This window comes from Rhinolophus sinicus, linkage group LG04 (assembly GCF_036562045.2).
Source record: "Rhinolophus sinicus isolate RSC01 linkage group LG04, ASM3656204v1, whole genome shotgun sequence".
Lineage (NCBI taxonomy): Eukaryota > Metazoa > Chordata > Mammalia > Chiroptera > Rhinolophidae > Rhinolophus > Rhinolophus sinicus.
In genome coordinates, this window is record NC_133754.1 from 137,085,956 (window position 1) to 137,107,086 (window position 21,131).

Here is a 21,131-nt window from a genome sequence, read left to right on the forward strand (position 1 = left end):
CACACGTGCTCTTAGTCTGGGGATCCCCAAACCCCAAATCCACCACATCCCCTGGGGCTTCAACTCCTAAGAGGGGCTAACGAGCCAAGCCCCATCTTTATATCTAAAAATCTCATTCTCCTCTCCCAGTTGCTTCCCACAGTAGAAAAAAGAAATGGAGGGGAAACTGAGTCATATTATTACTCATTCCTCCCCACCCTATGGTTTACATCATAAATTCTATGCTTGCTATCCTCTATGCTTTGTTAATAATACATCATGCCAGGATTTTAGAATTAAAAACAACTTTTCTCTCTCACATATCTAACTCTCTCAAAATAATACTTGGGGTTTCAAAAATACATTCAGAAGTCCAGTGTCCTGTGTTCTGGGCTGTATCTGCTTTCTACTCCAAAGCTGTGGAAGGCACTGACTAAAGTGGTGAAGGACTTGAAGCAACAAGAAAATGGTGGCAAAGAAAAGTCTCTATTGATGTCTCAAAATAATACTCCCCTAACATCGTGGAGCGATATGGACCTGATACTCCAAATCAACTTCAATTTGGAGTTGGATGGATTTGGAAGGCAAAATGATCTCAGTGAACGTTGTAATAAAGGCCAATAGGAAGCATCTGCATTTAAAGACACATAGATCTTTCCTCACCCTTGATGTATTAAAGTGAACATATATTTGAGGCGTGGATAAAAGCTCCAGACCACATGTGTTCAATACCTCAGGACACAGAAAAAGAGTATCATATCTATTCTGTACATATTCCAGGAAGATTTCACTGCCAAAATGACAGTTGGGGATAGCTGTCCAGAGGGACTTTTTCAAAAGTCTATTGAGAATTTTGTTTAAAAAAATGAATCAAAGCAACTGAAGAATGAAAATCCACTGGAAAAGCAGGTTATTAACTCTGTGCTCAGATTCAAAAGATGACTAAACCACATTTTGTCTTTTGTCCTCAGCTAGAAAGGCAGCTAATGATGCAGAATGAAATGAGAGAAAGACAAATGGCCATGCAGATTGCTTGGTCTCGGGAATTCCTCAAATATTTTGGAACATTTTTTGGCATTGCAGCCATCTCTTTAACAGCTGGGTATGTTTGTTGTTTACTTTAAAATTTTCTTAAATAATTTACTTCTTTTGCCTTTGCTACTGTATTATTAAGTTGGCCAAGATAGGACTCGGTCCAAATAGTGTATATGTAAACAAAGTACCCCATTATAGCTTAGTCCTCGGAGGTAACTCTGTAGAAACATGGTAGTAATAGTTACTTCTGCCTTTAGTTTCTTAGATTTCTTCTGTCCTTTTCTCCATTTCATAAGTTAGAGAGAGAGGACTGACTTGACCCCGAGATAGAAGGAATTTACACGTTTACCTCCACAGTCCGTAAAGGATAGATATCAATATTTAACCATTCATACAATGAGTAATCTGAGCCTCGACATCAAATAAAAATGAGCAAGATCCTGTCCTTAAGAACTGCAGAATCTGGTGAGGGGTTATGGGTAAGAAAATCTTATTTTCAAAGAAGATTCAAATGATTAAGTAACTTTTGAAATGAAGGCCATTCTTTCAAAAAACAGGAAAACATATTTTTTCATTGAGTATAGAGATACGTATTTACATTTCTTGATACTCGTTCTTCTTTGTTCTTGAACCAGAGCAATAAAAAGGAAGAGACCAGCCTTCCTCTTCCCTCTCGTTCCCTTAAGCTTTGTCCTTACCTACCAGTATGACCTGGGCTATGGGACCCTTCTACAAAGAATGAAAGGTAAGTCTTTGATAAACCAGAGGCTCTGTTTCTGATTCATCTGGTTAAAGTATCCTCTCCTTATAATCCCTTGACATATGAAGATTCCGATATGACCCTCAGCCTGAGCTCCCCAGGACCAACACTTCTGCCCCCTCACACACTGTGGTATGATGGAGCCAGCTCATACCAGCTCACGAGAACCAACTGTCAAATTTTCAGAAATTTTATAAGCTGGTTGTTAAATACAATAATTATTAAAAGTTAAATTATATAAACTTACAGTGAAATAAATTGCAAACAAATAAACATTATGTTTAAAACAATGGTAAAACACTCAGAACGCATTGGTTCCTAATTATTTTACTATTACCTATACTCTTAAGCTGTGGATATCTATTGGATCTGTATGATAGAAATGCAGATACATATACAGACACAATAAAAGACAGCTACAACTCTGACTTCAGTGACATCCCACTGGGACCTTGAAGTTAATTGTGGTGGGAGTATGTGTACCATGGAAAACTGCAAATGCCAAATCAAGACTTGATTTATTTTTTGTTGTTGCTTGTCTAGACCAGGGGTTGGAAAACTATGGCCTGAGGAGTGGCCAAGTCTTTTTGAAAATACAGTTTTACTGGAACACAGCCATGCCCATTCATTTCTGAATTGTCTGTGGCAGCTTTCCCATTATCATGACAGAGCTGAGTCACTGCAATAGAGATGAATATGTCACAAGCCTAAAATAGTTACTGTCTAGCCCTTTAAAAAAGTTTGTCAACCTATGGTCTAGACTTAAGAAAGTGACGAAGGAGATGTTAATAATGTAGGTTATGCTTAAAAGTGTGTTGTGTCCATAGCTATTACATTGTGAACAGCATAAAAAATTGAGGAAATATTCTCCCAATGTTTAAAAACTGTTGTCTGAAACAGCAGAGTTCTTCCCATCGTTCTCAACTATGTCTCATTGTTTATATGGACATTAGAATTCTCAATGCCTCATAAAAATTGATATGCAGTATTAAGATTTGTCAACTCTTATTACACAGCATTCATTTGAACATATTACTAATGGAGAGTGAATTTTTTTCTAGGAACATTTTGACTGTAGGTTTTGGAAGTAATTTTATTACAGGTCCATCAGAGTCTACAGAATATTTAAACCTTCAAGGCATGTTGTGGGAATTTCTTATAAAAAAAAAATACAACTTTGGAATCCACCAGAAAACTTAACCACATTAGAAAGTTCAGGTGAACACACAATAGGATTTATAGATGATGTAATACAGAACTGTACACCTGAAATCTATGTAACTTTACTAACAATTGTCACCCCAATAAACTTTAATTAAAAAGAAAATAATAGAAAAAAGAAAGAAAGTTCAGGTTATAACATTTAGCCCTGTTAACTAGTGATAACCCCAAGATATACAATCCCTGTTGGACTGAATTTATCATCAGCCATTCTGTAAATACGTACTGAGATTTGCCATATGTGTGATACTCTCACATGGGGACATCTAGTCTGTCATCGGTGGCCGGCCTAATTATATACAAGTTATAATGATCTTTACTTACGGTTTAAGATTGAGGAAAAAAGCATTTGCAGATGGTTGAAATGCTGTTACAATTTGAAAACTGTAGTCTGCCCTGTTGAATTTCGAGTATACATTGTGTGCTAAATGAGGAGAACTTAAGAAAACATTTATTTGCCTTCATTTCTAAAGTTTATGAAATGCCAATGCGTATTATCATTTTTTATTAATTTTTCTAATTCTTCTTCAACAATAAAAGTTGGCAAAGAAAGTACTAGCTGTTATCTGAAGGAAGAATTGTTTATGAAATTGTGTGTGTGTATATATATATATATATATATATATATATACACACACACACACACACAGACTAAAGAACATCTAATATTATTTCAGGTATTTATAAGTAGTTTCAGGTCAAAGATTAGCTTTCCTGAAAATTTAGAATTTTTAGTAAACCTTATTTTCTCTCATGTCACTTATGATATGTTAAGGGGCAATGGGAAGCAGACTATAGGTAGTTTCTCTACCTCAAACCCCTCCAAACACAACTAATACTTATCCTGACTTTCCTTCAGGGAAAAAAAATATTACTTGGTAAGCTTTCTCTTCTACATTTTTAAATGCTGTCTTCTGTCAAATAAAATCCCTGCCATCTGATTTATCTCTCTCTGAGTCTTCAGAATGCATCACTGTGTTTCCTTTGGGAGGCCACTTCTCCTGAGGACAATGGGTGAAATATTTAACTGTGAAACTTGGGGATACCCCTCCACACAGTGTTACAGCTTGTCACTGGCGCACAGCAAGTGGGCCTTCTCACAAAATGCTGGTACCCCTTTGTCACCTTGCATGTGTCTGTACTTTATTTAAGGTGAAGCTGAGAACATACTGGAAACAGAAAAGAGTAAGTTGCAGCTACCAAAAGGAATGATTACTTTTGAAAGCCTTGAAAAATCCAGAAGGGAACAAAGTAAATTCTTCATAGACAAATGAAATCATGTTTACCCACTGAATCTCAAAACACAGAATTGTTGACTTGAATCATGGTTTTTATAACTTTTTTAATGCTCAAGATTTTGATATCATGGACTGTATTTTAAAATGTTAAAATGCAAGATCTGTTTTGTTAAGCTATTTTAAAATAAAATTTATAACACTCCACAAAAAATGGAGGTACTCTAAATAACTTTCAGATTTCTATGTATGTATATTACAAATATCTAAGTGTAAAATTAATAAACTACATTGTTTCAAATTCCTGAAAGCAAATGTCCTGCTGCTCTCATTTCTCTGTCTCACATGCTTTCCCCATCACATTAGTCTATCACAGATACTCCTTGTATTTGGATTTGTCAATTGTGTCCTGCCTCCAAACGACAGAAACAACGAATGTTAGCGAGCAGCATGCACACGGTGCTTACTCAGGCCAGGCACTGTTCTGAATGTATATGTCCTTGTAGTCGTCCCAACAATCTCATGAGGCATCATTTTACGGATGGGGAAACGGAGACACAGAGAGGATGAATTACTTGCCCAAGGTCATATACAGACAGAAATGGGACTTGAACCTAGACTGTTTGGCTCCAGTGTCTGTGCTCTAAAAGGCCTTGAAAAAGTTAGGCCATCAAGCATTCTTGACATGCAAAGACAGATATGAAAGACCAAAGGCAAAAGCATTCAAATACCGACTCAGAGCAGAGTTGCTAGAAAAGTGGGAAGGACGGGAATTTGATTAGGATACCCATCTTTTCATTTCCGCTCACCAGGAAAGCTATACTCATGAGGTCATCTGATTTATACCAATTCTTATAGTTGCAAACAACACACATAATACACTAATTCGGAAGATATTTATTGATTGTCACTAACGTCTGGCGCTGTTGTAAGCACTGGAGCTCCATGAGTGAATGTGTAGGCAAGGTCGCTGCACCCCAGGCAGAGGAATAAGTTCTAGTGAGGGGTAAACTGGGGAGCGGAACAAAGAAACAAGGAAATAAACAAAATCATTTCTGATAGTGACAAACGCTTCAGCAGAAATGAAACAGGATAAGAGAATGATTTGAAGAATGTTGGTGGGGGGGACTACTTTAGACCCGGGATAGAAAGGACTCCTTCTCTGCAGAGGTGACGTGTGAGCTGAGAACAGTGACGAATGAGTCGGTCCTATGAAGTGTAGCTAGGTATGGGGACAAGAAAGGGATCTCTAGGTGAAGGGAAGAGCCAAAGGAGAGGCTCTGAGACTTCCCAAAGAATAAGAAAGACGTCCAAGAGAACAGAAGATGAAATCTGAAGGGGAGAAGTAAGCATGGATACAATAGCTGGTACCTTGAAGCAGCTGACGACATATGAACCTATGGCTTTGATACAATTTTGGTTGAAGAGACTTGGGCCAGTTCTTAAAGGATGCATTGAAGTTCTCCATGAAGACAAGGTGAAGAGGAAGTACATCCTGGACTGCAGAAGGAGACTGATTAAAGGCAAAACCCTGAGTGCCAAGCCCAGGGATTTGCTGCTGGTTATTAGATTTGCCTGTGGCAAGGGATTCCTTACCTGGGGGACTTGTTAAAAATGAGCCTGAAGGCTCAACTAGTGAAGGCCCTTGGGTGCAACACCAAGGAGTCTGCACTCCATCGTAGAGGGACTAAGATTACAAATCAATCAACTTTATATGGTGTTCCACGTAACTTAGTTTGTGTTTGGGGGTAAGGCTGAAGGATCATTTATGGTATGATACTTAACGACACTTTGTAAAAGATTACAGCAGTGCACCAAATCTACTCCAAACAGTTTTAGTGACAAATACTAAAACCATTGTCAAGATGTTAGAGGAAAGGAAGACCCTTAGAAATGGGTCCCCTATTTTACAGTTGAGAAAATGGAGGCCCTTAGTGATTTACCTAAAGTTCCACATCTGGTAATGGTAGTTTGTACTAAAACCTTGGTGTTTGGTATCCCTGGAAGGATTCTTTCCAATGCAACATGCTGCCTGACTCTGAAAGGAAAGTCACAAAGTCAAAATCAAAAATAATTTTTAAAATCTCTCATATATGCTCAATTTCATAGCCTTAGAAAATGTCTTAGGGTGGGGTTAGAAGGGCGTAGGTTAGAAGAGGATGGGGAGGGAGCAGACTCAGATGGCAAAAATAACCTATAACCAATGTAATCAGAATATGAGCAATATGTACTTGATACTGTATTTTACAGACTTCAACAATTTTAATATATGCATGTTCAAATGTGATATTCTAGAGATGCTAGTCAGAACTTAGTGTTGTTTTTTTTTTGTTGTTTTTTTTTTGCTCTACTCTTCTGGGAAAGGAACAAACTCTTGCTGGGAAATTATTATTAAATGAGGACTGTAACTCAGGTATCTCTTGGCCTTGGAGACTGTTCTGCAAGAGGGTTGGAAATGCTCTTAGGTTTGGTCTCATGGAGATTTCAGAAGTACCCTGCATACTACCAACTGTCCAATTTGCAGAGAGTAGTTTTTAATATTCGGGGATAACTATTTAGCATCTCTGTTGATTTTTCTACTGGTAACTTTGGGTCAGTCATGGAATTTATGAAGATTGGAGCAGTACTTGGGCTGCAAGTGTACCAGGAAGCCCAGACTGGCTGGGGGTAAAGGAGGAGGACTGGGAAATGCCTAGAAAATAAGAGAGCCAAGAAGAGTAGTTTTCATGAAGGGATGGAACTCACTCAAATGCCTATCACAGTAAATACCACAAAAATGGCTACCAGGGTTCAGTGACTGGCATGGTTGGGGGAGCTGAACCCTTCAGGGACCCAAGCCACCCACAGAGCCCCTCATAGACCAGTCAATTTTGCTGTGCTAACTTGTTCCTCTGGCTATTTGGATGACAGTAAGAAGTGTGGCTGGAGTGACACAAATTCATTATGACCACTGATGAAACTGGACATCTGTATCCCACTGATACTCAGTGGTGTCGCTGAGTCTGAGGTTTAGATGACATTTCTGCTTCACAATTTCTCAGTCCACAAGTGTCACAGGGTTGAATTATATGGACTGATAATCTCAGATTATTTTTTCTCTTCGTTTGGCTGATCTAGCTTTCCTACAGTCCTGCTTGCTATGATAGCATGTATTCGGTATAGCAAAATACTATATGAGTGTAATAGTTTTGCATGCTATCATCCTTAGATATATATTCCCTGCTTCTTGTTGACTTACTAGTTTTCTTTTTTTTTTTTCTTACCAAACCCACTGCTTATTTTATTAATCTAGAAGTTCTTTTTGAAATTTTGAAAACAACCTTAATATTTTAAATCTGTAAAAGAGAAGACTGGGAAAATTACTGGATGGTGTGATTTTCTTACTGTACTTTTTTTGAAGCAATAGATAATCAAGTATTTATATATTATATTGACTCTGAGTCCATTAGAAAAACTACGTAATTTTTGTAATTCTGTATATCAAATATACCAAAGGGAGATTTCACAATTCAATGTTTAAGTTTGAAATGTGCACAAAAGAAAGATTCCAATTGCATGTTACATATAAAACTTTTAAACATAGCAATTTGTATAACATTAAAAAAATCTTTGGATACATGTTTGCTGTACCTGGGAAGAAACATTTATTTTGAAACTGGTTTAAACCTACACGTGATTCCCAGGTCATGTTTGATGAGTGTTCCACATCCAGCTATTGTTTTTCTCCACCAAACCCTCTTTTAATTAATACGTTATCCAGGGAATGTTTCCAAGCAAATAAAATTGAAAGCCTTGCAATATTGAAAAAATATTACCTCACCAAATACAGCAAAGAGAATACAATAAAACAAATACGTATGATTTTGGTGCTGTAACATGTGCTACCAGTATTTTCCTTCTGGAATTGCAGGATTTCACAACTTTCTTCAATTTCTTTATGGTTTCTTTCTGTGTGTGTGTGTGTGTGTGTGTGTGTGTGTGTGTGTGTGTCTGAGTGTGTGTGTATTCTTTCCTCTCTATAGATATAGAATAAAATCTCAAAGTAAACTATTCAAGCAGCCTTTTACTATCAAACCACCTGCCAGAGGAGGTGAAGGAAAGTCAAAGGAAAAAGTACATGGTGATCTTAAGATACAGTAAAAGCCTAAGTGATGCATTGAGAAATTTAATGTTTTTACAGGGATTTGGATTAAAAATTCGTCAGCTTTCCCTCTCTTGTCAACAATTCATTCATTCGTTCATACATTCATTCATTAAACTTTTATGGATTGATACACCAGATAATTCAACCACTAATTAAAGCATTTGTAGTATTTTTAGGATTAGAAGGCTATGCAGTTAATGTTCACGCTGGAAAGATCTGGATTGTGAGGATATAAATGATTTCTTTTTTATATTTGTTGATATAATTCAGGCTATTGGCCACGTTTAACTTTATAATAAAGACTTCAAATATTGACTAACTAAATGGGTATACAGAAGCGCTTGAGGACAAGAAAAACAAAAGGAAAACATAGAACTACAAAAGGTCCAAGAAAAGAAAGACGGGCAAATGGAGGAAAGGTACGAAGCACAAGCCAGAGCTGGGGGTGAGGGATGGGAGCGGTGGATTGCAAGGAGGGGGGTGGGGAAAGGGGTGGAGTTTGGACCACATGACTCTAGGTCTAAGTGCTAGTCCGAGGGTTATAAAAGCGTGGTGGAGCCAAGGGGAAGCAGCCTGAAGTCCAGCATTGGCGCAGAGGCAGAGGCTGGTGATCCACAGCAGCCGCAGGGTCCAGAAAAAGGCTGAAACGCCCAGAAGAGCGGAGATTAGGTCCAAGATGGCGCGCCTGTTCGTGTCCTACCTGCTAGGAGTCTGCCTGCTCCTGAGCCAACTTCCCGCAGAGATCCAAGGCCAGAGGAACCAGAAGAAGAATGAGTTTATCAAGTTGTGCGGCTCCGAATTAGCCCTCTACTGGATCCGGCTCTGCGGCAACCTCAACTGGGACAGGATGGCTCTGAGCCCCAAGGAGCCTCGGCTGAGGTCTGGACCGCTTGCAGGTGAGCGCTCCCGCCCCTGGCCCTTCCACGTTTCCCATTGGTGGTTGCCATCGAGCTGCCGACCAATCCGAGCCGCGGCCCGCACTGCCGGGCTCTAGACCTCACTGACTGTCTGCGCTCAACCTGACTCAGGGTACCGGTGCCAAAAAGCTTGGGCTTTTCCCTCCGAAGTTGCTGTTCTAGTAAGTGTGTCACCGGAGATCTCACCAGAGAGAGGGAAAGCAGCGGGAACAGCAAACGGTCTCACTGGCTGCCCTTTACTTCCTGCAGCCAGGGTGACAGCGGGGTGGGGTGGGGGGCTAAGAGCGGGGAGGGGGGGAGGGGGAAGCCACAGGGGAGGGGAGGCTGCCCAAAGCCCCGCAAGAGGCAGGAAGCAGGGCGCCGGACCCAGAGTCAAGGTATGGGGGCCGGGCAGCGCGAATGCTGGTGGCGGGGCCAACTGGACAGGGCATCTTGACTGAGATGGCAGGGTCAAACAGTGAGGTGTGAGCTGCTTCTCAAGCATGTCTGAGCGTCAAGGGGCCAGGAGGCAAGGGACGTTTGCCCTTCAGACAAACACAGCTGCAAAGAACAGAAAACCCGACTGATGCTCTAACGCAGCTCAAATCTAGAATATATTTAAAAAGAAAAAGCAAACACCTTGTTAGCTATAAGGCATTTATAAAGGTAAATTGGAAGCTAAGTGTAAGTAGCAATGAAAAGTTTCAGAGGTATAGGCCCCCTTCTCGGGAACGCGTGGAACTTGCATAGTGGACACAAGGAGAGATGACCGAGGGTCCCGCTGGAATAAGCAAATGCTGTAGGACTTTAAGCTGCCCAATTATAATCAACCAAGTTGTTTAGATATCAGGATACTGGCCTATTGTTTTGATGTGTATTCTATTGAGGCAATGCTTTCCTTATGTCTATGCAAAATTTTATAGCTTTCCCGATGTTCATCGACGTGTGCTTTCTCTCCCCCCACCCCACTGATTACACTTAGATATCATGGCATTGACCGACGCCCAGGATACAAAAACCTTAAATGTGTTGGAATCCGCTCCTGCTGCGTCAGAAGAGAGGAAGACAGCACTGTCTGAGAGGCAGCCATCGCTGAGAGAGCTCCAAGCTGCATTACAGGATGGAAATCTTAACTCTGAAGAATTTAAGGACAATATTCTTACTCGACAAAGTGAAGCAGAAGACAGCAGTCATTTGGAATTAAAGAACCTAGGCTCAGCTCAACATTACCTACAAAAGAGAAGCGCCGGTACTGTAATAGTCGATAGGTGTTGTAACTACGGCTGCTACAGAAAAGAGTTGGCTCGATACTGCTGAGATGAAGCGAATGTGTATTTCATCTAATAATCACCTGTGTTCACATTCACTGATGCCTCTGTCACCCCACTGATGATTGGAATATAAAATATCACGATTAGTGTTTGGGTTTTGAATTTGGTGTGTAAGAAATTATTCCTGGCATTATTGTAGTTACTGCTAATAAATACTTTTATGCTAAAAAGTATGTTTTTATTAATGGCATAATTGTATTGCCTTTTTATTACTATTAACTTAAAATAACAAAATCTTTAACACTTTACACACAATAGGTCAACTTAAAAATGGTTTCTAAATAGATAGTAAAACTCTCAACTCTATTTCTTGCTTTAGTGAGAATGGATTAGTCTATTTTTGAAATTTGTAATTGATACGTTATGATCTGTCCCCCACTTTTTCCTCGAGACCTACTATCCACATGTTCTTTCACTACATAATATTAAAGAAATTATTTTAATAGCAAAAGAAAAATTAAAAATAATTCAACTTACGCAATGCTTAACGCTGGCTATATAAAAAGGACCAAAATGTTTTCATCGATATTAACTCATATCAGATACACAAAGAGTCTCAAATCATGGAGTTTTCTAATAGATTTTGAAATTTTTTCTGTTGTATTGAGCTGTTAATTACAAACAATTCCATTGGACACTAAATCAATTTAATTCAGTGGGGCCCATATGAACGCAGCTGTTTTTCAAACTAGGGTTCTTCTCTTAATTCTATCACCGAAGACAGTAAAAAGCAAACCACGTTTTTTTAAGGAGAAAATAAATAGATACATAAAGAAGATAAACATGTCTGTGTCATATATTACAGAAAACCTGCTTTAGCAAAGAATGCACTTTTTGTTCACTATTGTAGAATTTACATACCATTTCGGTAACAAAGTAACTGAATTAATATGAAAACTTGTTAGAGTAGTAAAGTAACAAAGTTCTCATCTCAGTAATTTGCATTTCCTTCGATATCCCGTACACATAAAATTTGAGACAGCATTTATAGAGAACTGCACTTAAATAACAAGTAAATCTCCATCTAAGCCTATAAATAGAATATATAAAGGGATTAAGACAGCAACTGCCATATTTCAAGTCCTATACATGATTAATAATAACCAGGGCTCTAAAGTTTTTTAAGTCTTCACCAACACCAACTTGTAAAACTTCGGATGCACAACCTCAGAGGCCATTAGCCATCTCATAAAGCCAGGAAGGGTGCTGTCTGAAATGTCCAACCCGGGACAACAAGGGCGCTGACCAGGAAACTTGCAGCCCAGACAGAACAAACAGGCTTCCCTAGACGCAGAAGACATCTCCCCAGACCTTGCTCTGGCCACGTCCCTCATCTGCTCCTCCACAAAAGCCCTGGAGGCGGCACCCCTGGTCCAGAATCAGCATTCGCTACCTCTGACGACATGGCCTTTTTTTAAGTGGGACACTGAGGTCTTTTGCCACCACCGGTGACTCAGTTACTTCCATCTTCCAGTACATACCACTACTCCTGGCCTACGCTCTCCTCTAGTTTAGATGGAAGTGTGCCCCCAAATGTAACACCTCTGGTCCCTACCTGTGTGAGCTATGACCCCTGCCTTTCTTATTCCTAAAGGACCGTGTCTAGGTATAACAGGTATAAATTTGCAAGCAGTCTCTGCTTTGGAAAAAAATCCCTAACTTCTTCATTTTTCACAAATCAATAGAAATACACATTCTGTGACTGAGTTGGGAATTCAGCATCACACATTATTCTAATGGAGCTACCCATTAACCTGTGCTCGAAATCCAAAAGCACCAAAGCGTTAGGCTGCCGGACCCCCAGTTTTCAGTGACGCCCACCTTAACACCTACTACTCTAGCCTGCATGGTCCCCTCAATTTAGGGGCGTGTCTCCCTCCTGGGGATCAGCAGAACTTTGCCAAGGGTGCTTGTTTCTCTGCTCAGGGTCCTATTTCCTCAGGTGACCACAGTCACCCCCTCGGAAGCTTTCATCTCCCCAGGGCACCGCCACTGAGCGCTGCACATCGGTGACCCGTTATTTCAGTACTCCAGGCCTTCAGCCTTTTTGCAGCACAAGGAAACCCCACGTACCCAAGCCACCCACAGGATCCCCTCATGGACCAGTTATATTTATTGTGCTAACTTGTTCCTCTGGCTATTTGGATGACAGTAAGAAGTGTGGCTGGAGCGACACAGATTCATCATGACCACTGATAAAAGAAACTGGAAACCTATCTCACACTGATACTCAGTGGTGTCGCTGAGTCTGCGCTTTAGATGACATTTCGGGTTCACAACTTCTCAGTCCACAAGTGTCATGGGCTTGAATGGTGGACTGCTAACCTCAGTTTACTTGCTCTCTTGGAGGTCTTCCTCTGTGTACAGCAGCGCTCTGTACATGTTTTCTGCTCTACCAGGACATGGGGACGAGCAGACCCTGAGCTTGAGTGGGCTTGGGCGTTTCATTTGGTGTTAGGAGAACAGAATTCAGGGCGTGTGTACATGAAGTCAAGTCCTAGGGAAGACTGGCAATCTGGGGAAGACTAGCTCGGTGAGGGTTTCAAAAAACTGCAAAAGACAGCTGTTCGATATATGTGAAAGTCAGTGGATCAGAGATATGATAATAATAGACACTGAAACCTAACAAGGGAGGTCTGTGAAAAGCTATCAGGATGTGAGGGCCGTATGGTTGGGCTTTGAGGAATACAGGTGACTGTTTTTCCTTATCTTCCCACCATTCCCACAACCATTAATTTTCTGCTGATGAAGACGTGATTTAAGTAGAAGGAGAACCAACTCTATCCACCAAGGATATGGAACGAGAAAGAGGGAGAGAGAGGGAGAGAGAGACAGAGAGAGACAACACACTAACAACCCAATATGGACTCTGAGACACTCAACAATTACACATCTTCTCAAAATACTCCAGAGAAAACTTGGCCTCTGCAATGCTTTTCTCTTCACCTTCAGGAACTAAGAATTTTGAAAAGGGTCCAACTAATGCTACGTATTTCACACTAGCAATAATAAAAAGACACCCGGGGTCGAATGCAATGTGTGCCTCTCGATAGTTACTTGCTGAATTCAACAGCCCAGAGAAACCCAGGGTACTGGACTGAGCTTCCATCCAGCTTCCTTGTCTGACCCTGCACCTTAGGAAATAGCCTGGAAGTTGAATGAGGCAGGCAAAGGGGGTTCTGTTCAACTTCTGACTTTCATAAGTTCTCTTCAGCAATTCAAGCGGAGACATCAATTTCCTACTAGAATAGGGATGTTTCAGGAAAAGGGAAAATTCAAATAGCCAGCATGGACACCTCCTCTGCTCTGCCCCTCCAAACGGATTTCACAAGAAATTATTCAGAGAAAGCTAGCAAGAGGAACAGTGAAAGAAATGAATTTTGACATCTGTTATCTGACTAACACACATTTGTAGAATTTTGAAACAAAATTACTTTTAAATTGTACATTAATGGTATTGACTTTATAGGCCAGATCCTGTTATTTAGAATTTGGATACAGAGGATTTCATGACAGAGTATTCATGCTGATTGGAGAAAAGTACTCCAGTGAGTTGCTGCGGCAATGCCAGTGAGCAGAGAGCAGGGTTTCAAGGCCAAATCAAACAAACTCACAGACAGAAGGGTGGTTACCAGGGAGGAAGCAGTGTGGGGGAAGGATGAAAGGAGTAAAGGGGGTCAAATATATATAGTGACAGAGGGAGACTAGACCTTGGCTGGTGAGTACACAGTGCAATATACAAATAAAGTATTACAGAATGGTACACTTGAAACTCACATAATGTTATTCACCAATGTACCTCCAACAAACTTCATTAAAAACACTTTGGCTGCGACCTTTAGACAAGTTACAAAATACACCTCCCTTTCCATAGTATACGTTTTTTACCATATTAAGTAGCATGTCCTGATATTACTGACGTGATTAGCTCTTTACAATACATTTAAAGGACTGCATGACCCACGCATGGTCAAAACAAGTATATTTAAAATTTTTCATTTGTTCATTTCTTCAGGATTGCAGTAAGTAACATATTCACTGGAATTATTCCAAAAATGTTTTACCAGATTCTTTGGGTAGTGGCTACGTGATAGTTTTCCAACTATTTGGCACACAGTAGTCAACTAGGGACTTTTAAAGATACTGATGCCTGCTTTGCATTCCAAGATATACTGGTTTAACTGTTGGGGCATAGAACGCAGGCATTAGGCATTCCTGAAGCTCCCCAGGTGATTCTAATGTGCCGCAACTTTGCGCTGGGGTAAGGGCCCAGGTTGGGAGTGGGAGCTATGCTACACTGTCTAATCTGAAGGATCAATCATTCCACGGAAGAAAAGATTCTACATGAGAAGTATCCTGGGGCACTCGTACAGAATTGCCCAAGAGTTTAAGAGTTTGAAAAAAATGTGCAGATGGAGCCATGTAAAGGCCAGGGCATCCAGTGCACAGGTAACTACCTGAACTTTGGCCCACTGTGCTGATGGTGGGGTCCAGTCGTGCTCAGGGACACCCTGACAAAGGGACACAAAGCAGCAACATACACGGTGGTGAGCTCACCTGGGAAGCATATGAGTTCCCATTTCTGTTCACTCAGTTGAACCCAAGGGACTCCCGAGCTACCAAGGGCTCGGGTCTGAGGACAGGGAAGGCGAACTGCTCCTTTGGCTTCAGGTTTGGCTCCATCCTGCAGCAGAGAGGCCTCGGGAGCCATGTTGAGCTCGCGGCGTGCTGCTTTCATGACCCAAGTCATAACGGGCAGCTCGGTCTGGTGGGTCGCAGGCTCTAGGACAGCCTCTCTTTCCAGGAGAGGCTAAGAACGTGGCCAGCAAGTGCTGTTCTAATGGCGTATAATGCAAGGCCTCAGAGGGCCGTTTCTTGCATCACTAGTCCGTGGGGCAACTTATGGCCAGTTGAGGTGGTGCATAGGCATGAAAAGAGGTGACTGAAGCCTCTCCAGTGAAGGGATCTCAGAGGGCACTAACGGAAGTGCCTTTATTTCTAATTGGACAGATTCTAGAGCTTTCTTTGAAGGGGGCCCATTCCAGGTGGGCTGGTGTCTAAGTCACAACATCAGTGAGATTATGTAATAGTGTAAATACGGACTATTTGGTCTCCACAACCCAACAAGTCTTAAAGTTGTTGGACTTGTATCAACATTGTTTGGCCCAAGAAGGTCAATAGCGGTTTCTTGACAGAGTCAGGGACGGAGCAGCCATCAGTATACCACATAATTTTCAGGAATTTAAGACAGGTGGTGGGGTCTTGCACTATGTCAGGGGCAATGGCCCACCCATCCCCTTTGTGAGCTCCTTTGCCTGTTCTCAGTGAGTGTGTCAAACAAATCTCCTCCGAGGAGGACGCCATCAATGTGACGCCAGCTGTGCTCCTACAGGAAGATGGATACAGTTAAGATCTTGCCTGCAGAGACTGTTGTTGAAGGCAGGCTGCTGAGTAGCCCACACGTAGTGTGTATTGTGTCCCAGAAGAGGTGAAGGCAAAATGCAGCTGAGAGCTATGGAAATAGGCACTGAACAGAACGTAGCACCAAATCTATACTATCACATGACTTACCAGTGGCTCAATGGGTGGAATAAGTAATTGCAAACATATTGAGTACTGGCTATTGGGGCACATGCTTGGTTTTGTCTTTAAAAAGGAGTCTTTGGAGGTTTTTATGGTTTTTGCAGAACATGAAATGCGTATGTGCGCATGGCTTTAAAGAGGTTTCTTCGTTTGGTTGCTTGTTTTAAGAACACAACACGTCTTCTAGTTGTGCCTGTAAAGGCTGTGAAGCCTGTGTTTGCCTGGTAACCGGACCGGCAGAGCAGCGCAGCCCTGGCACGTGTGCGGAACAGAGCTGCACATTATGAACACGAGGAAATAATTTATTGAAAAAAATGAACTTATTTGCACTTAAAATTTACTGTCCATCTAGAAAAGTTGCTTAATGAGCATATTATCTTAGACTATGTAGACTAATTTTAAAAATTAAATTAGAAAGTGTTAAAAATGACCACCCTGTGTTATTGGCTAAACTTCACCTTCTGCTAGGGCCAAACTTCACCTTCTCTGTCGTTGAAGACCTACAACTTGCTCATATCACCTAAGGGAGGGACTAGCCACCCTTGACTAGAGAACCTCCAGCTGAGTTCCTGCAGAAAAGTGTCCTTCTTCCAAAACCTACCTGATGACAATATTGTCAATTGTTGGCAAAGTTTGTGACACCATTTGGAGACCCATCTTGAAGGCTTTCTTGTACAACTGTATCCGGACACTGCCCTCAAGCCAACGGCCAGAGTCTGAAAGTACTTCTCTTCCTTCCCTGCCTTTGGCCTTCAACACGACTCAATCTGATTATACTAATTTGTTGCGTAACTTTATTTAGACCACAACATGTCTTTCGTAGTAATTCCATGTCTCCAGCACTACTGTGGTTTCTTCAGTCAGCCATTACCTGGCAGAATGTTCTGCGTGACCCCCTCTAGAGGTCCTGCACCTTTAGGAACGCCCACTCTCTCCATTCATGCCCATCTTACTTTTCCTCACTTGATCCTCTTTCATTCTATCTTGCTCCTCACCCGCCCTGACCTACCCTGGTAATCAGGGTACTTTGGTAGACAGAGTACTCTGTGCTCCTGGACTTCCAGCATAAATATCTCTAGAACTTAATTTAGTGGAGTTGAGGGGTGGGGGGAGTATTCACCTGGAAAACAGCTGAATGGAGAGGGAAATCGTGTCAAACATACTTCTCAACCGGTTATGATTTTCTATAACACTTATGCCTACTGGCAGGAGCCTGCATTCTACAAATCGGGGTCGGAGTGGAAATGAGGGGATGGTGCCAGGTTTGGCTGGTCTAGCTTTCCTACAGTCCTGCTCGCTGTGAAAGCACATACTCGATAGAGCAAAAGTGGATGTCAGGCATGGAACAGCTTTGCCTACTACCATCCTTACATACATATTCCCTGCTTCTTGTTAACTCACTAGCTTTGACTTTTTTTTTTTTTTTTTTTTTGCTTACCAACCCACTGCTTATTTAATGAATCTAAAAGTTCTTTTTGAAATTTTGAAAAGATCCTTAATTTCTAAAATCTTTAAAAGAGATGATTGTGGAAATTACTAGTTGGTCTGATATCCTTTTTTACTGTTCTTTAAAGCAACATGTCATCTCATCTTTACATATTACACTGACTCTGAGTCCGTCAGACAAAGGATGCATTTTTGTAATTCTGTATTTCAAGAGTACACCACAGGGAGATTTCACACTTGGATGTATATGTTGGAAATGTGGACAAAAGAAAGATTCCAATTGCATGTTACTCATAAAATTATTCTACATAGCTATTTGTATCCTATTGAAAACAAATCTTTGGATACATGTTTGCTGTTCCTGGGAGGAAACGTTTATTTTGAAACTGGCTTAGGAGCTACACATGATTCCCAGGTCATGTTTAATGACTCTTCCATATCCAGCTATTGTTTTTCTCGACAAAACCCTCTTTTACTCGTTATGTTGCTATCCAGGCAACGTTTCTAAACGAATGAAATTAAAAGGCTTGCTATATTGAAACAAAAATTACCTCACCGAATACAGCAAAGAGAGTATAATAAAACAAATAGATATGATTTTGGTGCTGTAACATGCACTACCAATATTTTCCTTCTGGAATTGTGGGATTTCACTGCCTTCATCCTTTGCTGGTTTGTTTCTGTGTGTGTGTGTGTGTGTGTGTGTGTGTGTGTGTGTGTGTGTGTGTTCTCGCCTCTCCATAGCTCCAGAACAACATCTCAAACTGAACTATCCAAGCAGCCTGTTACTGTCAAACTGCCTCCCAGAGGAGGTGAAGGAAAGTCAGTGGAAAAGTACATGGTGATCTTAAGATACTGTAAAAGACTAAGAGATGCATTGAGAAATTTAATGTTTTTAGAGGGATTTAGATAAAAATTCCTCAGCTTTCTGTCTCTTGTCAACAATTGATTCATTCGTTCATTCATTCATTCAATTTTTATGGACTGATACACCAGATAATTACACCACTAATTAAACCATTTGTAATCTTTTTAGGATTAGAAGGCTATGTAGTAAATGTTCACGCTGGAAGGATCTGGATTGTGAGGATATAAATGATTTCTGTTTTATTTTTGTTGATATAATTCAGGCTATTGGCCACGTTTAACTTTATAATAAAGGAAAGACTTCAAATATTGACGAACTTTACATGGGTATACACAAGCGCTTGAGGACGAGAAAAACAAAAGGAAAACATAGAACTACAAAAGGTCCAAGAAAAGAAAGACGGGCAAATGGAGGAAAGGTACGAAGCACAAGCCAGAGCTGGGGGTGAGGGATGGGAGCGGTGGATTGCAAGGAGGGGGGTGGGGAAAGGGGTGGAGTTTGGACCACATGACTCTAGGTCTAAGTGCTAGTCCGAGGGTTATAAAAGCGTGGTGGAGCCAAGGGGAAGCAGCCTGAAGTCCAGCATTGGCGCAGAGGCAGAGGCTGGTGATCCACAGCAGCCGCAGGGTCCAGAAAAAGGCTGAAACGCCCAGAAGAGCGGAGATTAGGTCCAAGATGGCGCGCCTGTTCGTGTCCTACCTGCTAGGAGTCTGCCTGCTCCTGAGCCAACTTCCCGCAGAGATCCAAGGCCAGAGGAACCAGAAGAAGAATGAGTTTATCAAGTTGTGCGGCTCCGAATTAGCCCTCTACTGGATCCGGCTCTGCGGCAACCTCAACTGGGACAGGATGGCTCTGAGCCCCAAGGAGCCTCGGCTGAGGTCTGGACCGCTTGCAGGTGAGCGCTCCCGCCCCTGGCCCTTCCACGTTTCCCATTGGTGGTTGCCATCGAGCTGCCGACCAATCCGAGCCGCGGCCCGCACTGCCGGGCTCTAGACCTCACTGACTGTCTGCGCTCAACCTGACTCAGGGTACCGGTGCCAAAAAGCTTGGGCTTTTCCCTCCGAAGTTGCTGTTCTAGTAAGTGTGTCACCGGAGATCTCACCAGAGAGAGGGAAAGCAGCGGGAACAGCAAACGGTCTCACTGGCTGCCCTTTACTTCCTGCAGCCAGGGTGACAGCGGGGTGGGGTGGGGGGCTAAGAGCGGGGAGGGGGAAGCCACAGGGGAGGGGAGGCTGCCCAAAGCCCCGCAAGAGGCAGGAAGCAGGGCGCCGGACCCAGAGTCAAGGTATGGGGGCCGGGCAGCGCGAATGCTGGTGGCGGGGCCAACTGGACAGGGCATCTTGACTGAGATGGCAGGGTCAAACAGTGAGGTGTGAGCTGCTTCTCAAGCATGTCTGAGCGTCAAGGGGCCAGGAGGCAAGGGACGTTTGCCCTTCAGACAAACACAGCTGCAAAGAACAGAAAACCCCACTGATGCTCTAACGCAGCTCAAATCTAGAATATATTTAAAAAGAAAAAGCAAACACCTTGTTAGCTATAAGGCATTTATAAAGGTAAATTGGAAGCTAAGTGTAAGTAGCAATGAAAAGTTTCAGAGGTATAGGCCCCCTTCTCGGGAACGCGTGGAACTTGCATAGTGGACACAAGGAGAGATGACCGAGGGTCCCGCTGGAATAAGCAAATGCTGTAGGACTTTAAGCTGCCCAATTATAATCAACCAAGTTGTTTAGATATCAGGATACTGGCCGATTGTTTTGATGTGTATTCTATTGAGGCAATGCTTTCCTTACGTCAATGCAAAATTTTATAGTTTTCCCGATGTTCATCGACGTGTGCTTTCTCTCCCCCCACCCCATTGATTACACTTAGATATCATGGCATTGACCGACGCCCAGGATACAAAAACCTTAAATGTGTTGGAATCCGCTCCTGCTTCGTCAGAAGAGAGGAAGACAGCACTGTCTGAGAGGCAGCCATCGCTGAAAGAGCGCCAAGCTGCATTACAGGATGGAAATCTTAACTCTGAAGAATTTAAGGACAATATTCTTACTCGACAAAGTGAAGCAGAAGACAGCAGTCATTTGGAATTAAAGAACCTAGGCTCAGCTCAACACTACCTACAAAAGAGAAGCGCCGGTACTGTAATAGTCGATAGGTGTTGTAACTACGGCTGCTACAGAAAAGAGTTGGCTCGATACTGCTGAGATGAAGCGAATGTGTATTTCGTCTAATAATCACCTGTGTTCACATTCACTGATGCCTCTGTCACCCCACTGATGATTGGAATATAAAATATCACGATTAGTGTTTGGGTTTTGAATTTGGTGTGTAAGAAATTATTCCTGGCATTATTGTAGTTACTGCTAATAAATACTTTTATGCTAAAAAGTATGTTTTTATTAATGGCATAATTGTATTGCCTTTTTATTACTATTAACTTAAAATAACAAAATCTTTAACACTTTACACACAATAGGTCAACTTAAAAATGGTTTCTAAATAGATAGTAAAACTCTCAACTCTATTTCTTGCTTTAGTGAGAATGGATTAGTCTATTTTTGAAATTTGTAATTGATACGTTATGATCTGTCCCCCACTTTTTCCTCGAGACCTACTATCCACATGTTCTTTCA

General features: G+C 41.6%; 3 protein-coding genes across 4 annotated transcripts in view; all 3 read left to right on the forward strand.

The window, feature by feature from the left end:
* Positions 1-4,545, forward strand: part of PLGRKT (plasminogen receptor with a C-terminal lysine) — a 40,705-nt gene extending 36,160 nt beyond the window's left edge. For both annotated transcript variants that reach the window (XM_019727168.2, XM_074330463.1), the window contains 3 exons: positions 951-1,081; positions 1,650-1,759; positions 4,148-4,545. In XM_019727168.2, coding sequence (XP_019582727.1) covers positions 951-1,081; positions 1,650-1,759; positions 4,148-4,269 — 363 coding nt within the window. In that variant the 3' untranslated portion in view covers positions 4,270-4,545. The remainder of the gene's footprint in view (positions 1-950; positions 1,082-1,649; positions 1,760-4,147) is intronic.
* A 4,320-nt stretch (positions 4,546-8,865) lies between these two features.
* Positions 8,866-10,774, forward strand: LOC141571118 (prorelaxin-like). Its single transcript, XM_074330462.1, has 2 exons — positions 8,866-9,270; positions 10,253-10,774. Exons 1-2 carry the CDS (start codon positions 9,051-9,053, stop codon positions 10,585-10,587), a joined length of 555 nt encoding a protein of 184 aa, XP_074186563.1. The 5' UTR covers positions 8,866-9,050; the 3' UTR covers positions 10,588-10,774.
* Positions 10,775-18,692: 7,918 nt separating this feature from the next.
* Positions 18,693-20,886, forward strand: LOC141571337 (prorelaxin-like). Its single transcript, XM_074331580.1, has 2 exons — positions 18,693-19,393; positions 20,368-20,886. The coding sequence occupies exons 1-2, from the start codon at positions 19,174-19,176 to the stop codon at positions 20,700-20,702; spliced, it is 555 nt and encodes a 184-aa protein (XP_074187681.1). The 5' UTR covers positions 18,693-19,173; the 3' UTR covers positions 20,703-20,886.
* Positions 20,887-21,131: the final 245 nt, after the last annotated feature.